The sequence below is a fragment of the Lygodium microphyllum genome, chromosome 13 (assembly GCF_053477565.2).
Source record: "Lygodium microphyllum isolate KBCC chromosome 13, Lygodium_microphyllum_v1.1.10, whole genome shotgun sequence".
Lineage (NCBI taxonomy): Eukaryota > Viridiplantae > Streptophyta > Polypodiopsida > Schizaeales > Lygodiaceae > Lygodium > Lygodium microphyllum.
In genome coordinates, this window is record NC_141147.1 from 105,230,893 (window position 1) to 105,244,794 (window position 13,902).

Genomic DNA, 13,902 nt, shown 5'->3' on the forward strand with positions numbered 1-13,902 from the left:
TGTGTGCAGGTTTCTCACTCCACATGCAGATTTCAATCATCAGCCTCCTCCCACGTGACTGTCCAACCGTCATGACTGCTGCCATTCCATCCGTGTTTGCTCCTGCCGTTGGCGCCTTCATCCATGCTAACGGCAGCGGCTAGCGACATCATCATCTGCTGCGATCTGATCATCCACTCATCCCCAACCACATCAGACATTGTTTCAGCCTGCGTTTGCACCTGTGCAACCTAGGCGTCAGCTGTTCATCATCCTGCGGCATTTTCAGATCTGTGTTTGCTGTCTGCGACAGCCGCCAGCCATCACACGCACTCCTACTGTTTGTGTTTGATGATCAGCATCTGCTGTCACTAGCGTTTACAGCATCTACCTCCTCAAACACTCTGACTAGTAGTCACAAACTTGGGATCCGTCTCCGGTGGATGTCACATTCCGACATTGCTCTGTCCTTGAGCACATTGTACACTCTTACATTCATTTACAGCATTCATTCACTTCAGAGTTGTGTTCTCTCTCTCCCTTCTTCTGTTTGTGTTTGAGTTTCTGTGTTTTGCATTTAGAGTTTGAGTTTTGCTCTCTGTGCCTGTGTCTATCTCTTTGTGTTTCTATCGTGGTCGTACACTATGTTTCCTCAGTGCAAACCCTAGCAGTTTTCTTCACAGCCCTTTAACGAGCACACCTATAGATCTATAGTAGAGAAATTACTTTGGTGAATTCATACTAGACCAAATTTAGCATACTTAGATTGCTCAATTGGTATTATATGCATCTAGGATGTCACATTGAATTGCATGCCTTCATGTTTTAAGATATTTAAGGTGTACCTATTTTTATGGTTTGACTTATGGTTCTGGTTTATATTTGTAGGGGTACGCAAACTTAGATTAGGCGGAAGATCCTAACACCCGGTGTTCCCACGGCGGCTACATCTTTACCTTGGGCATGGCTCCCATTTCTTGGGCAAACTGTAAGCAAGAGATAGTGGTTGATGATACCACTGAGGCCATCTACTTGAGAAGTTTATTGGCAATGCTTTTTTTCCCATGTGTTGCATTGATTGTCTTTTACTGCCACGACTACAGTGCGATTGCACTAGCTAGTAACTTGATCGATACATAAAGACACGGTATGCTGGAGTACATCTCCGTTTCATCAAAGAGCAATTTGAGCTAGGCACCATTGGCCTAAAGTTTGCGCCTTCATTAGCCAATTTTGTAGACATATTGACCAAGGTGGATCAATCAGCCAATACTTTAGTATTTACTACCTAATATTGGCTTCGATTTATCCTCCCTTGCTTCAAATTGACACGGAGAAAGTGGTTCCCTCCAACGTTCCCTTCCAGTTTGCAAAGGGACTGCTTTCTTCTCTTGATGGTGACAGGGTATTGCTTACAATTTTTAATTCAAATAATATGTACATTGTACTTCTATCTTTATCCATATCGTTAGGATGACCATAGTTGTAAAAGGACACTTCGATAAGTGAACAATTTTCTTCTAAAGGGCAATGTTCAAGTGGCACCGTTACATAGCATTTTGCATAAGCAAGATCACACTTGCATTGCCTCTTGCATAACTCCAGTGCATTGGCATTTTGTTTTTGTAAATATGCATCTATGTGCATTTATCTCTTTTAGTCTTTAGAGTGGTTGACTTTGAATCCACCATATTCATGGCATTGCCCATTCCAATCTCCCTTTTGCTTGCTTAGCTTGTCTAGCCTGCTATCCACAATTCTTTTTTGCCTCTCCACATACTCACCATAAATGCTCTCTACGCATAGCCTCTTTTCTTTGTCGTGGACACCTAGTAGTGATTAGGATAGATTTGTTTGTTTTATGAAGGTCTTGGGGATAACCATCCCTATCTCCACTCATGTACTATTACTCAATTGACTAAAAACTTTTTGAAAACACTCACTCTATCATGAGGGCATGTATTTTTGAGACCTCACTTAACATGTGAATTAATTCTTAATCATATGATTGAGTAAACGTTGCACATGTGAGGTGCAACTGGGGTTAAAGTAAATTTACGAGCTCGGGACCCAAAGAAATCACAGGATGTCAAAGGCAAAAGTTGCTATAAGTTATGCCGCACAAGTACTTGGTGGTATCTTGTGCCAATTGTTGGCCTAAGTTATCCATTTGGTCTTAAGTGTCAGTTGGTGACACTAGAAGTAGCATTTAATGGTACCTAACACCAATCTGATGGTCAAAGATGGCGTAGAGATACTCGGGATTGGAAGTTGCCTAGTCAATTTAATTATTGGCCAGTCACATTATTTTTCATAGCACCGAAATAATTATTAGATTAATTTTCAGTATTTAAAGACTGAAAAGTAATATTTAATTATGAAAAATGCTAGTAAAACCCTTTCGGAAGGCTACCACTTGTCAAAAATGCCCATGCAAGATTGAAAAACGTCTTTAGAGGCTAAAGAGAAGCATTTCTATAAATTCAATGTGCAAGGGAGAGGGAGGGGAGACTGTTGATCTGATTTGCAGCCATTGGAGGACCTTTTGAGGTAGCCAGGGGCAAAAGAAGACCAATCAACAGCAGGAGACAACATCTACAGGCTGTTGAGGCAGGGCAACAGCAGTAAATGACTGATTTTCTTCAATTCTTTAAATCTACATGCTGTGTGGCAGGGCAGTGGCTACACTTGACTGATTTTCAGTCATTCTTCGCGACAAAACTCTGAATTTTCTCTCTACAGCTTTCCCTCTCATCTCCCAACAATTTCACAGCCTTGCTCCGAAGATCTTAGCATCTGGACCCTTGAAGGTTGAGAAATTGCAAATTACTCTACTGTAAACCCTAATTTACGCAAAAATTAGGGTTTAGCAGTAGCCTTGGGAAGCGTGCCAGAAATTGGAAGCCCCGAGACTTGGATTCAACAAAACTGAAGGCGAATTTCAGCTGAATTCAGGTGGAGGACTGGCCAGCCATTGAATTTGGGGCATTTCCATCGTCTATGAAGTGGGTAAAGGCCAATTGAGTGCCCAAATCAAGGGGCAAAATGGATTGAAGACTTGCTGATCACTTTGGACAGCAAGGGAAGTTGAAATACCGAAAGGGATTGGGAGAATCCCATTGTAAGTCAACTTTTTCTTCAATAAAGCTAAAGAAATACCGAAATGGGCGCCAATTTTGGGGCCAATCAAGTGTGCATTGTCCGAGATGAGTAGGTAAATTTGTATTTTCAGATTTGCATTTATTGTTTGCTGCTGTAATTAAGTTGTAATCAAGGATTTACCACCCATCCACGGAAGAAAGGCTAGTTTCATGGTTCCGTTGTCGGGACACCACTCAATCCCTTGATTAGGTGGTCCCGAGGCACCTGATTGCAAGCCAAAGCTTTGTGCTAGTGCTGACTTTTACTCTCGATTGAGAAATTACAGCAATATGTCTTCATACAGTGAGATGGACTCAAACAGTGATGATGCCTCTCAGTATGAATGTTCACATGGGAATGAAGGAAATGCAATGCCTGACCTTGGACAAGGCTCAGACCATGGACAGCAAGCTGAAAATGTTGTTGTTGGGCAAGATGCATGGCCTTCAGGGCATAAGGAGGCTGATGACCAGCAAAGTGAAGAGGAATTTGATGACCAGTTCAAGAATCGGATGAGGACAGCAACAAATCTCTTTGCTAAATTGGCAAAGGATCCTCAATTTTCCCGATTTTTGAATGCTCCAAAGAATGACAACAAAGGCAAGAAGAAGAAGACGTCCTCTACACCTTTGGGACAACAAGATGCACCGAAGAGAATGCCAAACCCTTCATTTGAAGCTCCCAAAGATACTAATGAAATAAAACAGTTGGTACCTACGGGGTAAGGAATGCAAATGCAAGGCCATCACGGAAGTGCCAATCCAATGGATCTTGGACAACCAGGCGTACATACTATGATGGGGCAGCCAGGATATTTTGATGGAAGCATGATTTTTCATACTATGGTTGGACAAGGATCGCATACGGGAATGTATGACACAAATCCCTATGGTATGCAGCAACCAATGCATGGAGTGCAAGACCTAATGTATTCGGGTATGGCTGGAAATATGGAAAACCCTATGTATGGCAGCATTGGCTTGATGCCTGGGACACAAAGTAGCATGTTTGGTACTGCATTTGCATCCTTGAATGCTTATGGGGCTCAAGGAATGAACGTTGGTCATGCAAATGCTCCGTTTCACATTGGTTTTGATGTGAATTCAAAAAATGCACCCTTTTTGCAGCAGCCAATGTATGACAACTTGACACCCAAAGGGGCAGAAAAAGACTATGATGAGGGTGGAAAAGAAGTGAAGTTTGAGTCCTTCAGCCGTGTACAAGACAGGCTAAAAGCTTTAACTTTCATTCAGCAGTTTGATGCAGCCTATTCAAGGGGGAAATTCACGGAGCCACTTTCTTGAAAGGGAATGCATTACAGTGGTGGTCCACTCTTTTGATGCAAGGTAGAGCACCCTCAACGTGGGTACAATTCAAGCAAATGTTTGCATCGAATTGGTTGACAAGTACCTTTGAGGTGGACATCATGACAACTTGGAATAAGCTGGATGCTAAGGAATGTAAGAATTTGGAGCAATATGATAAGAAGTTTTGGGATACATTGCTGCCTATTACTTCTTATCGCCCCGTACCCCTTCATGAGCAAGTGGAAAAATATGTTTGTGGGATGCCCAAAGGAATCAAGGATTTTTGTATTAAATCCATTGTGTCTAGCATGGCTCAACTTATAGAGACTGCTGCTACAGCCGATGCTTTGTTGCGTGGGAAAGATTCGAGCTTCTGAGAGAGTGGGGAGAAGCCGAATAAAAAGTTGTTTAAGGCTAAGAGAAGGGGCAGATCTGAATATCAGCCTAAAAAGAGGCCAAAACAACAAAAAAATGGCTCAAAAACATTGGCACAACGTAGGGAATTGATGGCTGCAAATAAATGTTTTATTTGTGAACAGGAGGGTCACATTGCAAGGGATTGTCCCAATAGGCAACAAGCTAGAAAATCAAAAAATCAAGGAGATTCTAAAGGAAAGAAGCCAAAAACATCAGTGGGATTGGTGCCCGATGTTATTACTGATCAGCCCAATGATAATGCTACTCAGTTGTGCAGAGCATGGGACAAAATTAGGGATCAACATGCATTGATGTTCTTTGATAACGGTGCATGAGCCAACTTCATCTCTATTGACATGGCCGCCCGTCTAGGCATCAGAGAAGAGGATGAGATGGGACCCATGGGGGAAGTTGGAATGGCATGTAAAAGCCATGCAGAGCTTGTCACATCGCTCATTGGAAAGCTTCCGTTGCATATACAAGGATATGTGGACAGCGAAGAGTTCTTCATTGCTCCACTTGAGGGTTGTGATGTATTGCTTGGTATGCCATGGTGTCACCATATGCATGCAGTGATTAATTCTCGTGCAAAAAAGATTACTATTTAGCATAAGAAAAAGGTATTCACACTTGATGTAAAGTTGAAAGATGAATCTGTCCCTGTTGTATCTACAGCTGCCATTTCTAAAGTAATGAAAAATCATCTTTCAGCATACTTGGTTTTTACTAAGGATAAAGATGATAGTAAGAATGTTGGGAGCATGTCTAAGTTAGAGAAGGATCGCATGTCATTTCTAAAAATGTATATTGATTGCTTCTCTCAGTCACTTCCAGGGCAACTACCGCTTGAAAGGCCAGAAGATCATGGCATAGATCTTATCCCTGGAAGTAGCCCACCTAATAAGCCACCCTACAAAGTCAGTGCAGCCCAACAGGAGATTATGAGTCAAGTAAATGAGTCGTTAGAAAAAGGGTTGATTCAACCCAGCTCATCTCCTTTTTGTTCTCCAGTGCTTTTGGTGCAGAAAAAGGATGGTTCATGGCGTATGTGCATTGATTAGCCATATTTAGCTGTATAGATTTGAAAAGTGGGTATCATTAGATACGCATTAGACCAGAAGATGTGCCTAAGACAGCTTTTAGGACATTTTTTGGATTGTATGAGTTTCTTGTTATGCCTTTTGGACTTACGAATGCTCTTGCCACTTTTAATCGGATGATGGATCGTATCTTCAAGCCACATGGAGGATTTATGGGCACTTTCTTTGATGATATGATTGTCTATTCAAAGAACGAGACAGAGCATAGAAAACACTTGGATACTGTGTTCAATGAACTGCGTAACCATAGGCTGGCTATCAATGACAAGAAAAGTGAATTCTTCTTGCATGAAATCCACTTTTTGGGACATATTGTATCAGCTGATCGTATTTGCATGGACCCTACAAAGGTTGAAGTAATACGATCATGGCCACCTTTGAGATATGTACATGAGATCCGCAGCTTCTTGGGCTTATGTTCTTACTACAAAAAGTACATACGCGGATTTGCTGAAATTGCATCTCCATTGCATGCCTTGCAAAAGAAGGATGTGCCATTTAGATGGACAGCTGTGGAAATTTCAACATTTGGTTGAAACATTATTTGTTGGGGGCTGATTTTACAGCGCAGACAAACCATCAAACTTTGAGGTACTTTCTGATGCAGACAAAGTTGTCAAAGAAGCATATGAGATGGGCAAATTTTCTCTATATGTTTCATTTTCAGATTGTACATATTGATGGTAAAAAGAATGTTATGGCTGATGCACTGTCACGTAAGCCATAAATTTCAGCCATTAGCATGGTTTATCACATTGAGTTGGATGCCATAAAAGAGCAATATGTTGCTGATCCGGACTTTGCTAATGCTTATGATTAGCTTTGCAATGGCCAAAGACATGAACACTTTGTGCTAAGAGATGGATTTCTGATGATGCATGGACGACTATGTGTCACAAAATAGTTAAGGCCTAGAGTTATCACTGAAAGTCATGTTCCTTCGTATGCAGGACACAGAGGTATTGATGCCACGGTCAAGGCAATGGAGCATTTCTTTTATTGGCCAACTTTGAGGCATAATGTAGAACAGTTTGTTAAGACATGCATCATATGTCAAAAGGTAAAGCATGATAGGCAAAAGATGCCCGGTTTATTGCATCCCTTGTCTATTCCAAATAGGCCTTGGCAGAGCATTGCAATGGACTTTATTTTTTAGCTTCCTAAGACATCTACAGGGAATGATGGGATATGGACTATCATTTGCAGGCTTAGCAAACAAGCCCATTTCATTCCGGTGAGGAAGAAAATAAAGGCTAATCATATGGCACAATTGTTTTTACAGTACATCTTTAAGTATCATGGTATGCGAAAGTCGATCATTAGTGATCGAGACCCCCGGATCACTAGTTTATTTTGGAAGGGCTTGTTTGAGAATATGGGTACCACGTTGAAATTCTCATCATCCTTCCATCTGCAGATAGATGGTCACTCTGAGAAAGCAAATTCCACAATGTTAGATATTTTGAGGTGCTATGCTTCAGACCACAAGACACAGTGGGAACAGTATTTTCCCTTGGTTGAGTTTGCTTACAACAACACAGTGCATACTTCTACCGGCAAAGCTCCATTTGAAGTGGTTGAGGGTGGCAAGAAGGTACCACCTATTCTGCAAACTAAGGATAAGATCTTTGAGGCTGATTGTTATGTGGAACACTTGGATGTAGAGCTGGTCAAAGTGCACATTGATGATGACCTTGTAGACCTTCTCACGAAGGGTCTTCCTAGTAGAGAGGTTTGCCCATTGTCGGCAAATGATGGGTATTGGATAGGTATAGTCTCTTCAACTGTGTACATACTTAGACTTAGTTGATTCTTTTCCTCTACCTTTGGGAACATTGCCTTTAGGGGGGAGGTTGTTGGGATAAAGGGCAGTGCCCATGTCCACCTATAAGGGCCAAGCTGTACATAGTACATCGCCACAGACGTGCTTTGCAATTCACAGAGGGTGATTATGTATTGCTGCGTTTTGAAAAGGCAAGGCTGAAAAAGATGAAAGGAAGAGAAAGATTGTATCCGAAGTTGAGTATGAGATACTATGGGCCCTTCTAGGTGTTGGAGAAGATCAACAATGTGCCATATCGGTTGAAATTGCCTCCACATTGGCGGATACATAATGCCTTTTACGTCAGTTTATTGAGGTCTTTTCATGGTGATGTGCCAGAGGATATGTCTACTGAAATTTAGCATGAGGTTGAGGAGCTAGATGAGATTTTGATACCTGAGTAGATTTTGGCACATAAGAAAAGAAAGGTCAAAGGTAAAGTTTCCAAGAGATACTTGGTGAAATTTCAGAATTATTCACCAATGGATGCCAAATGGATGGAAGAGGATGACTTGGCAGACCATCCTCAGTTGTTGCAGCTTTACCTAGATGCCTTTCAGTTAGAGCAAACTTTAGTTTGGGCTCCGTCAGGTTCAACAGAGCAACGGTTCGGATCATTGCCTGATGCTCAAAGGGGAGATAGCACTTCTGCTCCTCTAGTTATGGACAGCTCTCCTATGTAGTGGATCTCGAATGTATTCAGCATGCATCCAAGGTACTGCGCTAATAGTATGTTTGCCATGAGATCACTATTTAGTGTACTGGTCACTGTGAGATGTATGCAAATGAGTATGAGTTTCACCCGGGCACTGAAACTATACTTTTGCATCAGCTTATGATCAATTTAGCATGAATTTTGCCTCAATTTTGAGACAATAATTTTGATCAATTTCAGCTCAGTTTTTTATAATCTTGAGAACCATTTATGGTCACTTTTGAATCAGTTGTGCATCAGTTTTTGCACTGATTGCTGGTCAGTTTTTGCAATGAGTTTGTGATCAATTTGAGGTCACATTTGGAGCAGCTTGTGATTAGTTCTCAGATCAGCAAGTGATCAGTTTATGATCAGATTATGCTCAGTTTTCAATGGTTTACATCTAGTTCCATGGACAACAGCATATGTTATGATGCCATTGATGTTTTAGCCATGGTTTATGCTTGGTTTTCGCTATACTATGGTTTGGTTTTGCCAGATGAGTTGAGCTCATGAGTAATAGACATGTCATGTGATAATCTTACAATGTTTTTGAGATTCTTTGTGAGTCTTATGTTAAGTTATGTTGGCTGGTAATTTTCAGCATATGTTGGGCATATGGAATGGTTGAATAGCAATGGGCAATGTTGTGTTGACTATGATGCCCTATGGAAATTCCAGTGTAGTAATTTGCTTTTAATGCATTTGGCAGTGCAAATCGAGGACGATTGCAAGGATTTCAAGGGGGAGGGCTATCATGAGGACATGTATTTTTGAAACCTCACTTAACATGTGGATTAATTTTTAATCACATGATTAAGTAAATGTTGCACATGTGAGGTGCAACTAGGGTTAAAGTAAATTTATGAGCTCGGGACACGAAGAAATCACGGGATGTCAAAGGCAAAAGTTGCTATAAGTTATGCCACACAAGTACTTGGTGGTATCCGGTGCCAGTTGTTGGCCTAGGTCATCCATTTGGCCTTAAGTATCAGCTGGTGACACTAGAGAAGTCGCATTTAATGGTACCTAACGCCAATCTGATGGTCAAAGATGGCGTAGAGACACTCGGAAATAGAAGTTACCTAGCCAATTTAATTTATTGGCCAGTCAGATTATTTTTCAAGGCATGGCACCGAAATAATTATTAGATTAATTTTCAGTATTTAATGACTGAAAATTAATATTTAATTATGAAAAATGCTGAAAAAACCTTTTGGAAAGGCTGCCACTTGTCAAAAATGCCCATGCAAGACTGAAAAACGTCTTTAGAGGCTGAAGAGAAGCCTTTCTATAAATTCAATTTGCAAGGGAGAGGGAGGGGAGGCTGCTGGTCTGATTTACAGCCATTAGAGGACCCTCTAACGCAGCCAAGGGCAACAGAAGACCAATCAACAGCAGGAGACAGCATCTACAAGCTGTTGAGACAGGGCAATAGCAGTAAATGACTGATTTTCTTCAGTTCTTTGCATCTACATGCTGTGTGGCAGAGCAGCAGCCGCACTTGACTCATTTTCAGTCATTCTTCGCGACAAAACTCTGAATTTTCTCTCTTTCAACTTTTCCTCTCATCTTCCAGCCATTTCACAGCCTTGCTCCGAAGATCTCAACATTTGGACCCTTGGAGGTTAAGAAAATGCAAATTTCTCTGCTGTAAACCCTAATTTACAACAGAAATTAGGGTTTAGCAACAGCCATGGAAAGCGTGCCAAAATTTGGAAGCTCCAAGACTTGGGTTCAACAAGACTGAAGGCGAATTTCAGCTAAATTCAAGTGGAGGACTGGCCAGCCATTGAATTTGGGGCATTTCCATCGTCTATGAAGTGGATGAAGGTCAATCTAGTATCCGAATCAAAGGGCAAAATAGATTGAAGGCTTGTTGGTCACTCTGGACAGCAAGGGGAGTTGAAATACCGAAAGGGATTGGAAGAATCCCATTGTAAGTCAACTTTTTCTTCAATAAAGCTGAAGAAATACCAAAAGGGGTGCCAATTTTAGGGCCAATCAGGTGTGCATTGTCCAAGATCAATAGGTAAATTTGTATTTTCAGATTTGCATTTATTATTTGCTGCTATAATTAAGTTGTAATCAAGGATTTACCACCCATCCACGGAAGGAAGACTGGTTTCACACTCAATGCTAAATCTTTTGAAAAACAAAACAAAGGCCTTTAAAAAAAGTCCATTGTATTTCCATCTACCTTTGCAAGACTTGATAGGCCACTAGATAGCCAATGAGCATCCTTTTTCTAATGCTTTGTTCTCTCTAGGGTGAATATCAGGGCTTCCTTGGTAAGATTACCATCGCCTTTGTAGTCTGAGTAGATCATTGAGCAACTGACATGTACCCTTTGCTCGATGCCCCAGTTGCTTTGGGTTGGGATATCTTGGAGAAAAGAAAAGAAAAAGGTCTTGAGCTTATTTGTAGTCCCTTTTTTATTCTAGTTTTGGGCCTCAGAGGGGGTGTTCGAAAGAGTTTCAATGTCCCATATGTAAACCCTAATTTGGAAGGCCCCAAAATTTAAGAGACAGCTTGCCTCCCATTCAGTCAATCGTGTTTGCAAGTTTCAGGTGCTCTAGGTTCGCTGCCCACACCCCATTCATGGAAAACATCTCAGCCGAAGTTGACCGACATTGCTTCACCCATCACGCACCTATTTCCAGCCTCTACCTCGCAGTTCATACATGTTGCTGCTGTTTCCACCTCTCACCAGCCCTCCAAAGGTGGCGTTTGCAGCTAACAACCATTTTCTGCCTGCATTGACTGCACTAGCATCCTCCTCGTTAGCTGGAGGTGACTTCCTTCCTAGCTACATTTGCTGTTCAGCAGTCTATGTTGGCAGATTTTCCTGTATCTTGATCCTCCTGGAGCTGTCCAGTCAATCGCCCACACATAATAGGTTGCATTTTGCACTTCTCTCTCCTCACTGCTCCATCTATCAGAGATCCCACATCTACTGCTGTGTTGCTGCTTCCAGACACAAGAGTTCGGGGTACAGTATTCCTTCACTGCATAGTGTGTTTGGTACATGAGCATTGTATTATATAGATTCATTCATTTCAAATCTTTAGTGTGTCTCTAAGTTACCCTAACCCTAATTGTGCTCTGTTCATTTTGTGCTTTGTCATACGATTGTATTTGTGTTTCTCCATTAGGGTATTTCATTACACGGTATTAGAGCTAGGATTTCTATGAAGAAACCTAGGCCTTTGATTTAAAAGCCCTTCCCAAGAAGTAGGAATAACAAGAGGGCAGGATGACTTCGAACACGACATCGTTGCTTCATTCTCCCGAGCCAAATCCATCGAGAAACGAGTGGGAGTGGGCCACATAGCTTGTGCCCTCCCCTTCGACATGGCTGGAGACTACCATGGAGTCTAAAGACCATACGAGATTTCAAGAGCTGAATACAACCTCATTCTCATGTATCGGGCTCAATAACAAATTGAAGGTAAATGTGAGTTTTCCCCTTTAGATTCTATTTAGGGTTTAGATAAAACATGACATTGAAATTTTGTCAACCCCCGTAGTCAATAGTGCACAGTACACTAATTTCTTGTAGATTTTCTTGAAATGATGCACAGAATCCTCACACAAAGAGAAGTGCGCAACATCCTCACAACCTATGATGCAGTTACAACAAGAGTTGGAGCTTGTTGGCGAAGGCAAACTAACTCAAAATAAATTGTGTCCTCTATGAAGTAAAAATTTACCCCTCTTCTAAGGTCTACATGGAAATCGCATTCATTCAACTTCAAAGTAGTCCTTGAACAGCTCCACCTAAGTAGGTTACTTCTACGATACTTTTGAAGTTACTTCAATGGGGGAACATGAGCTGTAACAAGGTGCGATCTTACCTATAGAACTTGATGCAGACCCAAGGTACCATGGACTATGGTGTATGTTGGATGCATCACCTTTATACAACTTGGATTCTGTTGACAATGATGTACTTTTTGTGTGAAAGTTGATTTGAGCAATGACACGACTATGTGCACAATGTGACATTTTCCAAGGCAGACCACACCTGATTTCCCCCATGTAAGGTGGTTAATGGTATGCGAATATAAAATATGACATTTGTTTTTTCTTGAGATAAGACACAAATTTGAAAACCCACAAGGGAGGGTGCCTCCCCTCCAAATATTAGCTGAGAGAGCAGGCAAGAACCACATTAGCATTACTCCTATGCATCGATAGGATAGCTTACAAGACAAATGAACAATGAAGCTTGGTCACACTAGGACCCTCCTTGGTGACCCACCAAAGAGGAGAATCAACTGCATGTTCGAGTTGGCAATAGCCTAGACTTTCATGGACACACCATGTGAATGTAGGTGTCCAACCAAGTGATGCAGCTAGCAAGACTCAAACCCACAAGCTCACAGTTATAAGCCCAAGTTTCAACAGCTAGCCCATCACATTTGAGACTACAATATGTGACGGTTACACATGGATTTAGAAGAAAACGCCTGCAAATATATCAGAGTCATGAGATGACAGTTTTTCCAGCCTTACAAAATCTCCCTTGTTTCCTACTGCTTTTTTCCCTAAAAGACACATTTTGTGAAGTTTTAATTACTAATTCCAGAACATTTAACCATCATAACTCACCCACTAGCTAGGGTTCAGGTTTAGCAGGCACCCCTCTGATAAATCTGTTATTGCAGCATCCCTAAGAGTTTAGGGTTAGGGCTTAACAGAAGGTCCTCAGAGAGATAGAGTTCCACTGTCAATTCATGTCTACACAATGTGGCAATCACTAGCCTGCCATCACCTTGAGAAGGCTATTTTGGAGGTCATATTACCGACATTCAAGTCTAGCTTGACAAGCTATATGGTTCTTAGGCTTTTAGTTTTATTGGGTATAGTTTGCATACACTCTCTACCCATAGGGTAAGGTAAATGAGCTACTTCTACATGCTATACATACTACTGTGATATGCATGATAAATCATATTACATTGTTAAAACAATCAAACAGGGGTATTTGTAACCCAAGTTGCTCAAGAACACAATTTTTGTAGCTTGACTTCAGTTACCAACACAAGAACATCATGGAAAAAACCTACATACATAACCCAAAATAGAACTTTTTCACAAATTCACAGATGCAATCTTGATCAATGTTTATTCAAATAACCATTAACAATGAGTTACTAAGGAAGATCTCCGCAACAGATCAACATTGACACAAAATTGACTATGGAAGACATCAATAACAAATCAGAGCTAAAGTTACTAGGTATATATGTCTCGATCAGTTGAGCAAATAAGCATGTTGTACTAAATATTATACATCAAGACTGGGGGAACTTTCGTAAATTGGACATAAGGATTCTAACCTGAATGTCACGAATCAAAAGAAGAGTTGCAAGGGAACGTGAATCAGCGATGACAACATTCTCCTCCAGCTTCTCATCCGCAAGAATTAAAATCTAA

General features: G+C 41.1%; 1 protein-coding gene across 6 annotated transcripts in view; it reads right to left on the minus strand.

Moving 5' to 3' along the window:
- Positions 1-13,902, minus strand: part of LOC148027010 (putative ion channel POLLUX) — a 97,968-nt gene that overhangs the window by 35,433 nt on the left and 48,633 nt on the right. For all 6 annotated transcript variants that reach the window (XR_015692925.1, XR_015692924.1, XM_087691556.1 and 3 more), the window contains one exon: positions 13,806-13,898. Coding sequence is in view for 4 of the 6 variants with exons in the window: in XM_087691556.1 (XP_087547682.1) it covers positions 13,806-13,898 (93 nt within the window). In the remaining 2 variants the exon portion in view is untranslated. The remainder of the gene's footprint in view (positions 1-13,805; positions 13,899-13,902) is intronic.